The 19,673-nt window shown below is 40.9% G+C and overlaps 1 protein-coding gene across 1 annotated transcript in view; it reads left to right on the top strand.

Moving 5' to 3' along the window:
- Positions 1–19,417, top strand: part of LOC140243389 (uncharacterized) — a 122,679-nt gene extending 103,262 nt beyond the window's left edge. The window contains exons 45-65 of the mRNA XM_072323070.1: positions 276–345; positions 893–969; positions 1,449–1,555; positions 2,324–2,530; positions 3,292–3,376; positions 4,020–4,163; positions 5,702–5,820; positions 6,482–6,592; positions 7,403–7,526; positions 8,089–8,366; positions 8,830–8,943; positions 9,816–9,936; positions 10,561–10,662; positions 11,545–11,685; positions 12,178–12,312; positions 13,015–13,239; positions 14,932–15,093; positions 15,765–15,929; positions 16,677–16,816; positions 17,464–17,756; positions 18,383–19,417. Coding sequence (XP_072179171.1) covers positions 276–345; positions 893–969; positions 1,449–1,555; positions 2,324–2,530; positions 3,292–3,376; positions 4,020–4,163; positions 5,702–5,820; positions 6,482–6,592; positions 7,403–7,526; positions 8,089–8,366; positions 8,830–8,943; positions 9,816–9,936; positions 10,561–10,662; positions 11,545–11,685; positions 12,178–12,312; positions 13,015–13,239; positions 14,932–15,093; positions 15,765–15,929; positions 16,677–16,816; positions 17,464–17,756; positions 18,383–19,413 — 3,951 coding nt within the window. The 3' untranslated portion in view covers positions 19,414–19,417. The remainder of the gene's footprint in view (positions 1–275; positions 346–892; positions 970–1,448; positions 1,556–2,323; positions 2,531–3,291; positions 3,377–4,019; positions 4,164–5,701; positions 5,821–6,481; positions 6,593–7,402; positions 7,527–8,088; positions 8,367–8,829; positions 8,944–9,815; positions 9,937–10,560; positions 10,663–11,544; positions 11,686–12,177; positions 12,313–13,014; positions 13,240–14,931; positions 15,094–15,764; positions 15,930–16,676; positions 16,817–17,463; positions 17,757–18,382) is intronic.
- The last annotated feature ends 256 nt before the right edge of the window (positions 19,418–19,673 follow it).

Below are 19,673 nucleotides of genomic sequence, written 5' to 3'. Positions count from 1 at the left end.
CTGCGCATTTTGCGCTACTTTTGGCTGGCACGGATTTTAAAACCTTCAAAAATGTCTTCACAGCTTACTTTTGTTCACTTCTGAGTGCTCGAATGTACCCTTACAATATAGTTGTATGAATAGAAGTAGTAGCAGATGGAGGCGTCTGTCTAATGTGCTGTCATCCCCAAGGACCCCATGCAGGCATAATGTTCATGAGATCTGATGTGTTCTGATGTGCTGTGATTTGTCTAACTTTGTCTGCTTATTTGTGTGTTTGTTCTTTCACTATACAGCCAGCAGCAATGCCAGGAGAAATAGGTGAACTCTACAAGCATATTGAATCACACAGCAAACCACAACCAGGTATTTCAGTTTTAAGCTTTTACATGACTGTGTAGATAATATTATGCATCCAGCCTTGTCACCCATTAAACCTGTTGAGGATGAGTCCCGAGTATACTTGGGCAGGGGTTTGTGGGAAATACGTGTTGTAGCAAAATCAGTCCGTCCTCAATGGGTGACCTTTACATGCATGTTGTAATATTGTAATTTCTACCCCTTAATTTCATTGTTGTCCATGTTTTGTCACATGTTGTATGGCTACTAAAATTAGCAGGATGCCTTTGGATATAAAGTCCTGATACTGAATTTGCCCAGTCTACTTTTTTTTTTCTCCAAGTAACTACCTCTTTGCCACAGCTTTTCTCTTCATTGGTCAGAAGCTGGATGTTCCTGTTTGAGAGAAAGTGTGTGTGATATTTCTCACTGAATGTCTTGATGATTACACAAATGTAATTGGACAGCTGAATTCAAAATTGCATGTGCTGTAGTTTGATACACATACCGCTGATGAGAAGTAGAACACTTTGTGAAAATTCAACTTGATATTTGTTGTTGTTGTTTTCTGTAGACCCAGAGGAGCAGACGGCAGCCCAGCTGTACAACCTGCAGAGATGGGCCAAGGAGAAGTGGAAACATAGACACAAGGTATATTCCGAGGCTGGAAAACTCGCTTACCTTGTGCTCTGTGTGACATATCTCCTCCAAGATATGGCAGTTCACCATAGAGACAATGCATGGCATGTCTAGTTGCAACAAGGGACTGGATATGTCTTCTATGGTAGCTTCAGGTTTTGTTTTTTGTTTTTGTTTTTTGTTTTTTTCACCTTTCATTGAAAGTGAGAGGACTGAATGTAAAGAGGTGATTTACAGACGTCTTTGCCAATCAGCAAAGAAAGTGTTCCAGCCTTCAATCTGATTGGCAAAGCAAGCAGAGTCGGGTTAACATGGCAAGAAGTGTGTAGTAGCAAACTGTAACAGTGTCAATATATCGAGTTATAAGTTGTGCTGAGATAGCTTGGTTCAAATACAAACTGGCTCATTTTGATTTTTTTTTTAAACAAAACTTCGTCTTTTTGACTGATTATATCCTTCCCCCACTCTACGCCCCCTTTCCTATGCCACAGAGCTCTATCTTCAAACACCTGACAGAGAGTGAGAGCGGCCGTTCTAGCATCGACGCCAACAGCCTCTCCAGCGGTTTTGGAGATTTCAACACCATGGACAAATTCAGGTACAAACAACCGAAGTCTGCTAAGCTTTGAATACCCATCATTCACATTCTGTAAAAAGTGGAAAAATTTTTCTGTATGGGATACTTGTATATGTTTTGTTATTATAGTTTGTAGGCTTATAGAAAATTTTCCCATGTTTGATATGTCTAAAGCGTAAACTCACTTTGAGGTAGCTATCAAGTTTTTAATAGAAGTTTGATTTAAACCATAGATGTTCATCCAATTTTTTAGCCGTAACTAGTGATGGTATTTCATTTTCAATGAGTTTATTTCCCCCATCTGCTTTAAACTAAAAAAGAAAGAAAGTGATCGAAATACACATGTAAGATACACAAAAAATCAAGTGGAACATGCAACAGTCCCACATGATAGCCACTGTGCTACAGGGAGGAGAAAGATTTCTGTACATTTATGTACATTGTACTCTTCACTTGCCTGTTATATATCATAATGGGGTGTGTTTGTTAATTTATGTTAAGGCATTACATACGTCCATTGTGATAAAAACAAAATTACAGCTATCCATACACAGTCAATACATTTTGCAAAGATACATACTTCAAAATTATTGAAGCATTCTTTTATGAGTTTTAGGATGCCATTGAAGATCACAAACTGGCATGTTTGTGGTATAATGAACAGTGTACAGTAAAGATTAAACTGTGTAGACAGAGATGTCAAGCTCTTTGCTATGAAGTAAAAATAATAATAAAAAGTGATTCTCATCCATATTCTGTGTCTCATCTGGCTGCTCCCAATTCCATCAGAGCCATCTTCACTGACAGCGGGCTGAGTTCTCCAGACATCTCCGAGAGCCTGGAGTCGCTGGGGGGCGAGCCGGTGCCCTCCATGCACCACAAGAAGCTGCGCAGCCCCAAGATCTGGCTCCCCCACTGCTTCCTCTACCTGGCCTGGACCCTCTCCATCACCATCATCAGTGTCTCGGCGGTGGTCACCATCGTCCTCGGCCTCAAGTGAGTCCAGTCTTCCCTTTTCTTTGGCTTCAACAGACAGATGATCGTTGTACCTTTAGTTTTTACCAAACTTGCACTGCACCTTCTCATTCTGAAGACATGATGCAAATTGTTTGGACTTTGATTTATTTGCACCACTGTAAATAAAGGCCAAGTACCTATCAGCACTTGAAGGGTTTGTTTGCAAAAACCGATAAGTCCATTTTTGAAGATTTTGAAGTACGATCTCTGTCATAAAGTAGAAAATAATACCTTTTAAATGATATATTGGTCACTACATATAAAAGTATATTTTTGAAGTTATGGTCAAAAGAAGCAAAAATGTTCTTATTATTCTCTTTATTTTTCTTGACCTTTAATCGCAAATATCTCCATTTGGCAAATATGGACTTATCGGTTTTTGCAAACAAACTCTTCACTTGTACGATTCTCCCTTCAGGATGCACATGACCAAGTTACAAATTGTCTTCAGGATTCATTGAAGGAGGCAAATTATCGTAAAGAAGAAGAACTTATCATCTGTCTTTGCTAATTTGTTTAGCGAGAGCGAGATTTATTATATGCCCTGTTTTACCTTCAGAAGACTTGCACTGAAGTTTTGAACTGCCTGGTGGTTTCTGGCCGTGGTTGGAGTTATTGCCAGAAATGCACCATGTGTAAAGTCATTATTTACCTGCTGATGGTGTGAGATGGCACTTTTTGATTTATGAGCACCATTTAATGTTATTTGTTGGGTTTTTTTTTTCTCTCTTTTAATCCAGGTTCAGCTACTCCCAAGCTATCTACTGGATGCAGTCTCTCTACTTCTCTTTCCTCCAATGTATCTTTGTCACCCAGCCCAGTGTGGTGAGTCCTGTTGCTCTCTACTCATTGATTACCTCTGACTTCTTGTTTGTAATGTATCATATGTACATGGGTTTGTTTGTGTGTTTGAGTGTTTGTGTGTGTGGAAGTGTCTGTGAAGCAATTTGTAATCTCCTCTCATTGAAGGTGTTAATTTTCATCACAAACAGTTAATATAATTTGTGTGTGTGTGTGTATCTTGTATAGTTGATATGTTCATCTATCCAAGGGCCGTGAAAGCATAAAGTTGGGGTTTTCTGTGGAAATCTGTTCCATTTCATTTGAAAGAGGCAATTCTGTTTTGTCATTATAATTCACCTTTTAGGTATCCCTATTGTTAGGACCATCAAGCTGAAGAATAACCATGCAAGGTGTAGCTATATCTTTTCAATTGTATATTTCCATAACAGTGTATGGACCACTCCTGCAGTGTTACATGTACATTCTGTAAGTGCTCTGTATGAGCTGTTGTTGTCATGATTATAACTGTTAAACATTATCGTTAATATCGCTAATCCTCTCATTATCAGTAGTAGAAATAGTAGTAGTAGTAGTAGTAGTAGTAGTAGTGTCCTCATTGTCGTTATTTGAATGACTACTATACTTCAAGGAATATTTCCCTGTTTCCATCCCATGTAATGACCAGATGGCAATGTTCACCATAGCCAAGGCCTGGAAGCACAGCTGCAACATTAAGATCTTTGATCACTATGACGACAACACAGACCTCATCGACAAGCGGATGCTGCGCCGCTCTCGTCTGCAGCTGTACGAACAAGACCTGTCCAAGGTTTGTATGATGAGATATGTTCAGATCAGAGAAATTGTCCAGTTGATGAGATACGTTCAGATTAGGAGAATTGTCCAGGTCTGTGACAGTCATTTCAAACTCAAAATTTAAAGCAGAACAGCGCTGTAACATGAATGAACTTTTCCTCCCATGGCACCAAGTGCCCTGGTTGATACAATTTGCTGACTACCACTCATCACTTGGGTTGAGCCATGAGGGGGCAGCATGTTGTACCTGACTTTTTTGTGTGTATGCAAGGCACACCATTTATACTAGGTTTGCATTGTGCTCTTGGTGAGAAGTAAAAACAGGATCTTTCACATGTGTGTGTTAGTGTGTGTGTGTGTGTGTGTTGTTTGTAATGCTCTCACACATGAGACCTCCAATTTTGCCTTATATGCGAAAGGTGAATAAGCATGTGAACTTCAAAATGCGTAAGATGCCTGTCATAAAATGTGCAATAGATAATGGTAGAAAAGGATGTGTATGAGTGCTGTAGAGACATTGTGTGCATGACATAGTATTGCTCATAATCTACAGACCCTGTGTCAATATGTAATATGAAACAATGAGTGATTAAATTAAGCAAAAATGAAAATGGACTCGGCTGGTGCCTTTCTGGCTTTAATAATTTCCAAAATAGTACCATGTTTTCTCAATGGAGATGTAAGTTGTTGTCTACTTTGAAACAAGAAACCGGAATGTCTATGTTAGCAGTTTATGCATCATCTACTCATGATACACCATTATTAGTTAATGATAAAATCATGCTACATAATATGTGACCCTGCATCACAAAACCAACAAAAAGTTGCCAGACATGGATTTTAGTTGAGAGCAGATTCTGAAAGAGCAGACTCTAAGCTTTAAAATGATGTATAATTCAATTCAAATGGACTCTCCTAACCTATCTAAATATTGGAAATAAAGCACACACAGGAAAAATGTGCACTGAGAAAAAAGGCTCTGAAGTACATGGTCTATTCAAGAGCTTAATCTTTACCATATCGTGCTAGCTGTGCGATGAATGGAAAAAAAAAAAACAGGATGTAACCCACTGGAGCAACAATAATGAAGGGATTAATCAGATTAAGCTGAAATTGAGCATGCTCTATTAACACATTCTGTCCATGGTTTATGCCAACTTTCAACTTACAAAGCAGTAGCATCATCCTTTCATAAGTTTCAAAAATGATTTGATATTGGAAGTGAAGAGTGTGCAGAGGATTTTCAAGAAATTAATGAAAAAGGGCTTCTACATTGTATGACATACCTGATCTCACTATTGATTCTAAAAAAAAAAAAAAAAAGTTGAAGAAAAACTGCTGAAAACACACTTATCCTTCCTTTTATGATCCCAAACTTATAAATCAAGGGGTGCAACTTTTTGTTGGTTTTGTGATGCACGGTCAATTATGTTAAATGGAAGGGACCACGTTTTATTTCTTTGCTTTTAAAATCCTGGCTTTGTATAATTATGATACAGTACCTCAATACAATCAGTTCTCTCTATCTTGGCATCTTTGATGTGCTCGTAGGCCATAGCAGCGAGGCAGAGGTCACGGTATCTTCGCTTTGCCCGGCCACCACAACCCAAGGAGCTGCAGAAAGCCAAGGAAAAGATGCTGAAGGAAAAACACATGTATGCCATCCTGACGTAAGTCCAGTTGATACTCATTAACATTTAAATACTCCCGTGATGTATTCAAATTCAAGTTTTGCACCATTGCACTCTTATGCTGTCACAATATGTATTTTTACTTGCAGCATGCATTCAGTGAGTTACTACAAATTGCTTCTTAGTGCAACAAAATGGTTGCCATTTCTTACTTACATTCAAGTCTTGGCTTGGACCGCACTCATGAATGTCTGAGGTATTGCCTAAAATAAATGATATTTCGTCACTTGGGTGACAAGACCTCGTATCTACGAAATGCGAAATGTTCAGGAGAGCAAAAAAACATGGCAGCCAAAGCACTGTATCAAATGGGAGAGCCTTTCCTTTGACATGCCATGGTGGCTTCATTTTTTCGGTAAGACATCTAGGATTTGGACAGGACATCACTCAACTGATTATCTGACTATTAATCCAAAAAAAAGTTGTTTTCACCAAAATTTCAGAGACGAGGTCTTGTCGCGCCAACGACAGCATGGCCTTTATTCATGTAATAGAACACCTCATCTTTCACCTCATGCAAAATCGTGTACCTTTGCACTCATGACCATTCACTATTTGCATGGTAACTGCCCTCTTATCTTGCAGATCTGGGTTTTTATTCGAGGAGTGTTTTGATAGTTTGTGCTTTTTTCTTCTGCAGGGACTTGCTCCTGTTTGTGATGCTGTCTTGGTGTCTGGTGTGGATGGCATATGGCACGGCAACAGCCCAGCACCACCCATTCAACAACTCAGTCAAGCAGGCCTATCTGGAGTATGTAGAGATAGATTTACTCATTGGATGATGATGATGATGATGAGGATGATGAGGATGATGAGGATGATGAGGATGATGATGATGATGATGATGATGATGATGAGGATGATGATGAGGACACTTTAATGATTATTAATCAAACCGCACTTACGATAATGATGCAGTGAGAGGTCCTGTCATAAAGGATAGCACTGCAAAGAAGAAAATGGGGGAAGATAGAGCATTAAATGCCTTTCCTGATGTTGATATTCATCATATCAGGGTAACATAGAAGTGTTGTCAGGTGAAAATGTTGAAATATTAATCATTCTGGACAACTTACATGTATTCTGTATAAGAGTCAATTTGCCATATCGCATTTTGGAATATCCCTCTTGAAAATGTTGAAATTCATATTTTCACACTTTCATCTGACATCACTTGTATGCTACACTTTTATTAGCCTGAAGATTGTGAAATCGTTTTGCAGCATTTATGTGTAAACTCAGAGCTAAATATGAACATTTAGCACAGCAAAGAGTATAAAAGGTGAGACTTATTAATTCATGGAAGACTAGTCCAGAGCATACCTGGGCAGGTATCTATTTGAAGTGTGTGATAAAGGAAAATCTGTCAGTCCTCATTAGGTATAACAAGTATATGATTTATGTGGGCATCAAAGACATAATATGTCTGACCATCTCTCCATCTTTCTCTCTTTCACTCTCTTTTCTGTCATTCATATATTATCTCCCTCCTCCTCCTCCTCTCTCATATCTCTCTCTGTCTCTCTATGATCACACCCCTTACCTCCAAATACCTCTACAGAACACCTCACCCATTCACTGATGTGAGAACTGTGGATGATCTGTGGGCATGGCTACAGGAGGACATGATGGACACCCTCTACCAGCAGAGGTGGTCCTGCCAGGACCCCGCCCTCGACAACTCGGTAATTGAACCATCCTCAAACATACATGAATGATTTGATGTAGAATCTAGCTTTATTGACTGCATTTCCAGTGCGAAACTTCTTGCTATGCTGCTATTTAGAAGATTTCATTTAAATTTCAGATGCTTACATTATTGTACTTGATTTGTTGCTTAAAATATTTTGAATGATAATGGCAATGTGTTATATTGTGAATGTTCTAAATAGAGAAATCTGTAATCATATTGTGTGTGTCATGAATTAATGGAAATTGGTCTGATACATTGGAAATGAAATTAGTGTGTTGCAGGAAGCTATCTTCATTTGTTGAAAACTAAATAGATGTTAGTATTGTCAAAGTCAGTAGAGTTGATGTCCTTTAGCTCCCCAACCGATTACGCTTTCATGTGATTTGTAGCAGAATATTTTGCCATGCAAGATGTATACCTAAATTTGTACAAAGAAAAAAAATTGAATAAATCCAATCAGCACCTCCTTTGTAACTCTGTATCAAGAACATCAAATAAACAATAACAACAACAACTGATATTTCCTTCATCATTGTCCACATCAACTCTTCCAGGTTTCCATGACGATGATGGGGGAGAGCATCCTGCTGGGAAAGCCATCCCTTCGCCAATCCAGGGTGAGGGACCACTCCTGCCCGGTCCCCTCCGAGGCCCGGTCGGTCATCCAGGACTGCCAGGCGGGCTACACCGAACAGACCAAGAGCAAGGCGGCCTACGGCCCCGGCGGTCAGTGGGTCTACCGGACGGCCCAGGAGCTGGGGCGCTACTGCAAGTGGGGGATGTTTGGTTCTTATAAAGGGGATGGCTACGCAGTCAGCTTCAACAATACGAGGTGACTGCTGGATTCATGCAGTGCTTATAATCCAACTCAATATTGTCTCTTGTTTCTTCGCTTATCTTTTTTTTTTTATTGTTTGAAATCTTGTAGCATCCCCATTTACAACATGTAAACTGATTTTAATCCTCTGATTGATGGAAATCCACATAGACAGTTGTCTACTTTCTTTGATGCTTTCCATGACATAAACATAGGATATTGTTCAAAATTGATGACAGGTTTTTTATGAGACAGAGATGCATATTTATGCAGGATTTTGAATGTTGCGATTCTGGAACTTATTTCCAATTTCTGGAGTGGTTTTATTATGGAGTAATTCTTTCTTTCCTTTTTTTTTGAAAGTCATGTGGCAATGGGGGAGGGTTGGCTCTGTGTATGGCATGCAAGGAGTTAAAGAATGTGTATCTATCATGCCTTATCACCTGTCCATTGCTACCCCTATCAATCTCATCCCCAGGGTCGGAGCAGAGGCCCTGTTACAGCATCTGAGGAACAACTCCTGGATCGACTCCCAGACGCGGGCCGTCATTCTGGAGTTCACGCTCTACAACGCTCCGTACAACCTGTTCAGGTGGGTATGGATTAGGGGAGAAGAGTGCAAAAAATATTCTTGTAGCATAACCCTTTATGGGCCAGATAATTAACTCAATTTGCCGAGCTTGTCCATCAGCATTCAGTAATCCATTCAAACGTGATCTACTGTAGATGTAAAGTTAGCAAGCAGGCTCAGTGTAGCAATGTGCCGATGCTTGCCAGGAAGGTTACATGGTAACATATTAGGGATTAAGAGGATTAGATAATGTCTATTCTTTGACAATTAGTTTCTATTTTAGATGCTTCCGCTATTTAAATTAGTGAAGGAAACACTCCAGCATGCATGCCAATCAGCAAACAAATCACAGGAAGGGTCAAATGTCTTCATGTCTTCATTCCATATCGTAGGGCAGTGATTTGGCTCAGTCGGTAGCACGTCTGCCTCTCGATCCATAGGACTCGGGTTCCATTCCCAAGTCTCATTGAGCAGTGTTGTGTGTAAGCATTCTATCCCCTGCAAGTAAGAGGCGAAGCACTCTTAAATGAAGGTCCGTGAGTTAGCCAGGACTCACACTTCTGAAACTCTCTCTTCATTCATTTATTGCAAAGAGCAGGGTGCTAACCCCAATGAAGTGGTAAAACCTACCTACCTTTTTAAGAAAAAATGGCAAAAGATGCCAACACTGGAGGTTCTCTCCAGGTGACTAGCGATAGTCAGCAAAAGGTATTAACCTGGCATATTGTACCATATGTTTGAATGAATTCCATATCGTTAGAGTTGGGAGAATATGTATGTTTTTCTTGTTGTTTTCTGTTGGCCTGCTTGTTAGAGGAAAATAGGAGGTGTACAATTGTTCGAATGTAAAAAGGCTTTTCATATTTTTCGTGATGCACTTCTACCCCCTCCAGTGCCATATCCTTTATAGCTGAGCTCCCAGGCACGGGGGCAGTGTACCCCCTCACCAGCATCGAGGCCGTGCAGCTGTACCGATACGAGCAGGCCTACGATTACTTCATCATGTCGTGTGAGGTATGTATGCATCTACAAGGTTTTTATGTGGCTTTGTTCCTCATGTTTGAAGGGTTTTATCACAATTCAAGGCTGAATCAGCTGTAAGCATAAGTGTTTTGTGGACTTAAAGTGGGAACTATTGCATGACCACAACCTATCAACAATTCCATGCCAAAATGCTCATCAAATAATTGTCCTTGCAGACTATCACCACAGAGCTGTGTTGGACGAAGTGAAATATTCTGTATTTAAATGAAACTTTCTTGATCAGTGGATATGTTTACAAAGAGCTGTCCTAAATTCATGTTAACTTGAAGTCAACAAGGATTATTGTGGAGTTTCAAGGGTTCCTAACTGGAGTGTTTGTGGCATTGGGAATTTTGCAGTTGTAACTTGTATGTAGATAACTTGAAGTTAGTGCTACCCTTTCAGACAATACAGGTGACTCCCACGATAACATTGTTCATTATAACAGGAGAGCCCTTTACTGGCACACGTAGAATGTTGTCCAGACCTAGAATAGGTGTATGAATGTTATAAGAGTTTGTTTTAATAGGGATTGATTCAGCATTATGCCTGCTCTGACCCAAGCGCGCAGCTTAGATATTTAAAGATGTCTGCTTTCTTCCCATCATGCATCAGCTTCTGTTCGTCCTCCTGGTGGCCGTAGTGGGCAAGCAGGAAGTGGTCAAGGCGGTCAAGCAGAAGACGGCGTACTTCCGCAGCACCTGGTCCTGGGTTGAGGTAAGACCACACATTTCTTTTTTTTTTTTTGGGGGGGGGTTGACGACCTACAACTATTTCTAGTATTGACTGAAGCTTTCTGAGATATGCATGGTGTCATGCGGTCAAATAGCAAGTATCCCTATTACTGATTTGGCTCACAAACACAGAATATGGACATATTGAAAGTAGCATGTACTATACTTGTGTTGTGTACACCGGTGTAAGACTGGAATTTTCATGGCGGATTTAGTTTTGCAAGTAGGATCTCAATCGCAAAGAAAACAATGCATGGAAATATTAACAAAAATGAAAGCAAAATTTTGCCCCACATGCACTGTTCCAGGCCAGCCCCTAGCATTGCATTATCAAATGAATACTGGTTGCTACCAGGCCCTCTACTCAAGTGCTTGAAGTACTGTATAAACTGTTATTTTCACGAGGGTTTAATTTTCGCGAATTTCGCGAATTGCAGTTGGATCGCGAATTTAACAACACGCAAAATTGTCTCCATGCGTTTTGTTGATAGAGCATTAACGGAAGCGTCGGTGTCAATTCATGAAAACAACATCTCGCGAAAAATGTCTATACCTCGTCATTCGCGAAAATATCTGTACACGAAAATAACGGCGTATACAGTATTCATACGTTTCTTTTTTTATGAGAGATTTGACCTCATATTCATACAATGTTTTAACTAAACGGTCTGTTTGAGTAGTCTGCTTTCTTTTACACATTTGTTTTCTTTCTTTTTTTTTTTACATTTATCGCAATTATGAGAAGCATAATGATCACAGGCAGTGAAAAGAATATTACACAATTAAGTAAACATATAACTCTTAGAATTAAATAGATCTAGAATTTGTATTTCACTGACATTTTTTTTATGATCTCTACCCACAGGTGATGTTAATCTTTGTCTCACTGATCTACTTTGCGATGTACGTATACCGCTTCGCCTACGTCAGCGAGGCGGGTAGCCTACTCAAGGAGACGTACCTGGAAGAGTTTGTTGACCTCTCTTTCCTTGCTTGGTGGGATCAGGTAATTCATAAGTCAGTATTATTCCGCGCACGTCTTTTCCTCTGCATTCTGTCTTTGTCTCTGTCTCTCAAGATTTAATGAATGAGTGCACTATTGGTGTTCATACAGGTGGAAGATGCAGACTGTATTGTACAAATGGTATCAGTGACAATTGGTTGGACACTGAAATACAATTTGTATTGTCACAATTCATTCTAACTCCTTTTTGTTTCTTTTTTTTAATGCTTTTATTTTGTAATTTTGCAAGGCAGAAACATGAATCAAAATGTTACCAAGCTAGACCATTTATGGACGTAATTAGCTCCATCAAGGAGGTTATGCTTTTGCTGCTGTTGTTTTGTCTCTTTGTGCTTACATACGTGTACAACATAGTATGTCTGCATTCATAGTTTAACTCTTATGATGTAATCAGTCACATGTCATGCTCACGTTTGCCATGAATTTTCTCTTTTTCATCTCATTTGTCAATCACTGTTTGTCTGTACTTGGCAGCGTCTGAGAGACCTGATCGGACTGGTGGTGTTCATCCTGACCCTCAAGTTTCTTTACCTGATGCGATTCAACCACATGTTTGCCATGTTCGGCGCTTTTGTAGAGGCTGCCCTCGGTCACATCATGCTCCACATGGTACAACCATCCCTTACTTTAATACTTTCAATATCATTGTAGATGAGTATTTACAGCTTGTCCATACTACCAACAATTGATTCTTTCGCTGTTGTTGTGTCCATACTGTAAGGTAGTGGTACTGTAAAGCCACAATTTTTTATGTTTGCATGAAACTTCCACGAATTCTGCAAAGGGCCAACATTAGCAAAAGCAAAGTGCACACAAAAGTTCTTGTCTACATAATACATTGAAGGCCAGTGGCAATTCATAAAAAATCATGCCACATATAATAACAGAGCTATGCTACAACGCGTATGTAAGATACCCTCCAGAAAACCACACTAGACAACGGTATACTGTAAAACAAGGAATGTTCATGTGCATTTTAATTTTGCGAATTTTGCAAGAGCCAAGATTCGTGAAAGTACAATGCATGTGAAAGTTCTTGTCTACACTATAACGCATTGAGTGTTAGAGGCAACTCGCAAAAATGTCATGCCACGAAAATATGTTTTTACAGTACAGTGCATTTGTCACAATGTTTCAGACTTGTTATGATCTGCCAATGGTATGAATTTATCGTCAGTTTTTTTTTTTTTTTTTTAAGTGCTCCACTGCAAAACGTCTTGTACAATTTTTGTGTTTCAAAAACACAAAATCTGTTGTCATTCTTAAATATCTTTATCCATTATATATATCCTCATCTACTTTAATTTCCAGCTGTACTATATGATCCTGGAGACAGCCTTCTCATGCCTGGGATCCCAGCTGTTTGGCAGGCACTACTTCCCCCTCAAGGATGCCTACCTGGGATACGAGGTTATGAGCACCCTCATCGTGGGCTCGGTGCCGGACCACTCCGACCTCCGCCTCCTCTACCCCATCCTCTGGCCCATGTTTTACATCTTCTACATCATCTGTATGATAATCATCATGGCTGGACTGGTAGGAGAACTTTTGGTTTGGCCAATCAGACAGAAATCATTCCTCACATTCTTAAAGTGACTGTACAGTACTGGCTGAGGTGGGGATTCATGTTTATAACATTCCTAAGTGAGATAATGAGAAACCTCTCGTGAAATATGAAGGAGCATGTAATTTTAAGAAGGATTCAACGTTTATTTGATGAAAATTCGTTTTCAAATGGCCGAGATATCCCCAAAAGTGATAATAATAAAAGGCGACAGGCCACGCCTTTTATTAGGATCCCTTTGTTTTACCTCGTTTTTGGATATCTCAGCCATTTCCAAACCAATTTTCATCAAATAAACTTTTGTTACCCCTTAGAATTGCATGCTCTTTGACATCTCATAGAGTGGTTTCTGAATATCTCACAAAACATTAAAAGCTAAATCCTAACCTCAACCAGAACTGTACACACCCTTTAATTTTATAATTCTTGTATCAGGAAAATAGGAAGTTCAACTTTCTTGAGGTGCCAGAACACGTCTGTATTATAATGCACATGACTAGATGTCAGTAATTTAAGCTGGTACTTCATGCTAATGGCTGACACAAACTTATAGCAGAGTGAAATAAAGAGAAAACAATATGTGAAAGAACAAGCAAATTCTTTTGAGCTGGTTTGGCCTCTAGCTTGGTTAAAAGACCCCACCCCCACCCCCAACTTCTTCCTCATTGTTTTCAGGTAATTCTAGGTAAATTAATGTAATGTTGACCTTGAAGCCGTTTTTTTTTTATTTTTTTTTATTTTTTTTTTTTTTAGAGATTGTCAAGAAACTGCTTGTGTTTTCATCAAGAAGTATGCATGTCTCTCATTCAGCATTGTTGAAGTTAGTAGGAATACATTTCCTTATCTCTTCATTTCTGATCACAAGTATACATGTACTTTACACTGATGGTGTGAAAGGATATTTTCATATCTAAAATGTCTCCTTCTGCGAAACATTATCAAGTCAAATACCAAATGCATCAGTATCTAAGTGTTCATTGAACAGGTAAATATGTAAGGATTTATTTTGATTCCTGGTTACATTCAATTAGCAGGAGTATGTTCGAGCATTCACATGCTGGGGTAAAGAAAAAAACAAACAAACAAGCTAGTTCTTAACCCGTTGAGGACGGACTGATTTTGATATAACACGCATTTCCCATGGACACCTGCCAGAGTATTCGTGAGACTCATCTTCAACGGGTTAAATGTCATTTTTCAACAAAATATACAAACATGATTTGTTAGGGGACAATGTACAAATAATACTTGTCATGAAATAGATTTTGTCCTAATATTATTATGAGATAAGGGGCTTCCAGAGTAAAGAATAGGTAATGGGACTTCTCTCCCCAACATGGAAGATGGTGAACCTAATGCCTTATAAGGGGCACACATGTACATATGACACAGGCACTGTGCTTGTTCATGCCCTTGAAACTGTTGCCAGTGAAAATGCTAACCAAGTTCTTCCCTTCCCTACCCCTCCACACCCCACCCCTCCCAACCTCTTCACACCCCTTCCCTCCACACCACACTCCACCCTTCCACACCCCACTCTTTCACACCACTGCACACCACACCCCCACCCTTCCATACCACACCCTTTTCCACACCCAACCACTCTGCACCAAACCCCACCCTTCCACACCCCACTCCTCCAAACCCCAACCCACCCCACCCAGATCAAGGCCATCCTGTGCCACAGCTACCGTAAGGTCAAACACTGCCCTCTGGAGACGGTCCAGAGCCAGGAGGTGGTCCTGTTCTTCTGGCACCGCTTCCTTTGCTGGCTGGGGATCAGGACTGAGCAGGTGGACGACAGCGACCGGGACAAGCTGCCGATGGTGAGGGTGCTCTCTCTTATCGTTCACATTGGATGAGGAAGCCTGGTGTGAATGGCAGTTTTAGTCCAAGCTGCCAGAGATGATTGTCATTAACATAATTTTATTTTGGCAGATTCAAAGACATAATATAAAATAATTAGGAAATTAAGACACAATATGTGCAGTAGATAGAAAGAAAGAGGCACAACTGATTCTTGTCTGTCTGATGAAATAATGAAACCTTCAATTCAAGGAAAAGTCTTATGCATTCTTGATTTGTTTGTTTCTTTGTTTCTTGTTTCATTATTGCATTTTTTGTAGAAGCTCCACACATACATGTTTTGATGCATATTCAGTGGCGGATCCATGCATGGGCACACCGGGTGCACACCCCCCTCCATTTTTTTTGTTAAAACAAAAGAGATAAAAAGAACAAATGAAGGGAGGCACATGCACCCCCTCCCCCTTTAATTTTGTAAAGGGAATTCCTGAATCTGCCCCTAATATTGGTGAAAGAAAAGGAAAAATGTAACAAAAGCTGTCTGATCATTTTAACACCTAACTTCCTGCGTCTGAATCACATTTGTAGTGAAGTTTCGTAATGAGAATAATCTAAATGCCATCACAAGCTTCAGTTATGCGCACAGGATCATAAAAAGTTGTTGTTCTGCCATTGTCCGCCAAACTTGCAGGAGTTCACAATGGCCGAGATCCAGTACCAGGTGGACGAGCTCGCCTTCCGCATGAATGCCATCCTGCACCAGAACGGTCTTCCAGACAAACCCATTGATTACCTGGATGACTCGGACGCCACCCAGAATTACCATGACGACGGCATCTCCAGCTATCCTTCAGAGGTACATTGGTTTCTCACTATCAAATCCTGATAACCCTTTCAGTACCAATGTATAATATGTGTAGGTGTATTTCCACAATAATGAAGAGATTTTATCGCAGAAGGATAAAAGATGTCATATTTCCATTGTTTCATATACAGCTGGCTGGTTTTTTTCTTTTCAGAAAAAGCTTTGATATATCGGAAAGAGATAGTATGGATAAAACTGGGTCAAAACCTCAATGATCCTTTTTGCTGTGCCTTTTTACTTTTGAAGGAGAGCAGAAAATGAGTGAATGTTCCACACCCAACTGATTCTAATACACTGAAAGATGTGTGAACACAAGAAATGATTCATCTAGTGTTCAGTGTAGCAGCTCACTGACAGCTTTTTATCCTTTTTGTTTTCCACGTGCAAAGGATGATCCAATTCGCATCATTTTTTAATGAATAAAAGTGACTAGCTATTTAATTCTAGCTCATTTCCAATTTGAAACTTCCTTTGCCAAGAGATTTTGTGTCAAGTCTTTCATACTGTGAATGGACAATTTTTTTTTTCTCTCTGTGAAAATATTAAAAGATCTTTAACGTAAGATGAGTAAATTAATACTTTTAATCCGTTGAGGATGAGTCCCAAGTATGCTCGGGCAGAGGTCTATGGGAAATGCATGTTGTAGCAAAATTAGCCCGTCCTCAAAGGGTTCAAGTTTCTAGGAATGAAGTGAAATTCAATCATTTCTAAGTCACAACTTTTGTTTTTTTGCGACAGGAGCAGGAGTTTGACGGCGCCAAGTTTGAAGAGCGGGTGCAGCGGCTGGAGGAGCAGCTGTACCACAACAACCCAGAGCTTCGGGAGCTGATGACCTCACCCGAGGATGAAGCTGACCCGGACAGGCACAAAGAACTGAGGTAAGAGATGGGGACACAAGGGTGATTGTCATTAGATAAATACCTCCAAGGGATTTAGGCGAATATTCAACATTTTATGAGATGAATCAGATGTTTTTCTGTTCACATTCTTCTTCTTGATTCTCATGATACAAATCCTCTGATATAATCATTCAATGCAAGAAGACAAGTCACTGGAAATTAGTAAAATGACAAATAGTCTCCTTTTTTTAATGACGTACTTAACACCATGTTGGACTGTTCGTTTGCTTTTTTTTTTTCTCTCTTTCAAGTTTAGATACTAGATCATCAGAAAAATGCTTGATTAAATGATTCCAAAGTAAAGGATACGTCACATTATCAGAAAATAATTGGGTGTGTGTTATATAATTATCTCTGTGTTGGCAGTCATTAAATCTCTGTCATTTCCAAAATAGCATTACTAAACTGTATGATTATTGCATACAGTGCAAAGACATTTAGGCAGAGTTCCCTTCAAGGAGTGTCTTCTTGTTTGTCTTTTGAACCCATGGGCTGTTTGAGTTATAACTTCAATGCTAACACCTTTCCATACACACAAAGGAGAAAGAAAAGTACAGGACATACGTTGTAGATGCTGTAAATGGAATTCCTGTCACCAGTGTCTATATTTTGCATCACTTTTTTAGGGCGAGGCTGGAGCTTGAAATCTTCCGGCAGCTTCAGTTGTCGCGGCAACGAGACCAGATTGGCGATAGCAATGACGACGATGCCAGCGTCATCTACGACGGCAGCCAGACAAACAGCGGTCGGATGTCTGCCTCGGCATCCCTGGCATCGTACGGTCTGGAGGAAGGCGTGGAGGCGAGTAGCGCCCTCTCCAGCTCGGACATGGGAAGGCCGGGGCTGCACAGACGCCAGTCAACGGCCACGAGAACAGAAGACGGCTTTGTGGCTTTCCCCCAGCCGATGGAAAATCTAGGTATTCTTGTCAGCTTAACATGTTCACAAGGAAGTAGACATACATTTGCAAAATGGCACTTTATTCAACTCTGCCAAGACCCAGTGTGGACTAATGGCGCGTTTACACCGAGCACGGTATGGGCAACGGGCTGGGTTTTTGCTATGGTACGCCAAAAGGAACCATGTCTGGTTCTGTTTAAAAGAATTGGTAATTCAGTACAAAATCACCCAAAATGTTATTCTTATGTCACAATAAAGAGCAATGAAATCAACAGTAGATGATTAATTTTGTAACAACATTATTAGCGGGGAAGTGGTCTTGGAACAGAACCAGACATGGTTCTTTTTGGCGCACCATAGCAAAAACCCTGTTCTGTGACCCGCGCCGGATTTGGTGTAAACGCAGCGTCATTCCCTCAGACAGGGACATGGGGGTATTCACAAACAGGGTATCAAACACTAGGCATTTAATATGATTAATAATGCAATGGCTTACCCAGCAACAAGGCATTTCACTGCTAACACATAACATCCATGGAGGTCTTCTGTTTACTCTATCTACATCTTTCTACATGCTCTGTTTTTTTTAATTTACCATGAAGTGACAGCATCTAACTACATTCTTTGTGTGATTTGTTTTGGTAGGAACACTGCAAATGAGGACAGATATGCAACCAAAGAACACCAAAGCCAGGCAGGCGTGGTCCAATGGGGGCGAGGATGCCCCCATCAAATCAGAAGAGCACCAGAGGCAGCGGCGGAAGAAGAAGCTGTTGGCAAAGCTGCCCCGACCCCACACTGCTGCCGTCTTCCCCATCAGGGAGAGCCCCAGCCTCTCCGCTGACGATGGCACGCCTGAGGACGTCGGCAGAGCTCCCGAGCGAATCCAGCACAAGGACTCCAACGTGTCGACCGTGTCGTCGTCGTCGGGGAATTCCCGCTACTCCAGCAGTAGCGTCGGAGTGGGAAGCTGGCACAGCGGCAGCAGTGGTGATAATAGGTCTCAGGGAAGCTCCGGGTTGGGGGACACCGAGGGGTGGAAGAGAAGACACAGGAACCTGAAGACTAGTCCTCTTACGAGGTATGGCTGGAATGAGGAGGACTCCTCTAGTCAAACAAGTGTCAGGAGCGGTGGTGAGGCACCGCCAACCAATCCTGTAGAGAGCAAACCAAAGGTTACCACAGAGACTCATGCGAGACTATCCCCTCAAAGTCCTGGACCATTGCCTGTGAGACCGGTCACATCAGTGCCCACCGTTTCCAGGAGGAGAGGAACTACAACTGAGGATCGCCGACCAAGCCCAGAAGAAGTTATCCGCGATCGGCCGCTGGGATTCACTCCGGATCTCACCGTGAGCATGGAGAGCTTTCCCTTGCCCAACGCCCTGGAGCAGTTGGACAGCGACAGCTCTGAAGCAGCTACGGCAGCTGATGGGAAGTCCAGGCAGCAGCCGGCCGACGGCACCAGCCGATCGCAGAGGAGGAAGAAGGGCAGGGAGGGCACAACGGCCCGGACTCACCGGCTGCGGAAGACCAAGTCTCGGGGTAAAGGGAAGGGGCGGAGTCGACTCCAAGGCCTCGGTCACAGCAACGAAGGCTACACCTCAGATAGTCCTGAGGAAGAGAACATTCCCGTCATTCAGATGAGCCGGCCTTTCTTCCCGGATCGTTACTGATCAGTCTTGAGAACACAATGATAGAACTACAATATTAAAATTCACGTGGATATATGCATGTGTGCATGAAGGGACAGAAAAAAACTCAGACGTATCATTTTTTTTTTAACATCAAATCAATTTTGGCCTAATTTTAGTTGTGCATTTACCAAATATGACTATTGTGCTCCATACCAATGACCAATCATGTTGTCTTTGGAAATTTACCCCCTCCAAAGAAGAAAAGAAATAAATAGCCATTGGTTATATTTTGAATGTAA

Source organism: Diadema setosum, chromosome 20, assembly GCF_964275005.1.
Source record: "Diadema setosum chromosome 20, eeDiaSeto1, whole genome shotgun sequence".
Taxonomy (NCBI): Eukaryota; Metazoa; Echinodermata; class Echinoidea; order Diadematoida; family Diadematidae; genus Diadema; species Diadema setosum.
The sequence above is the reverse complement of the archived record's forward strand: the minus strand, read 5'-3'. Positions and strand labels throughout refer to the sequence as shown.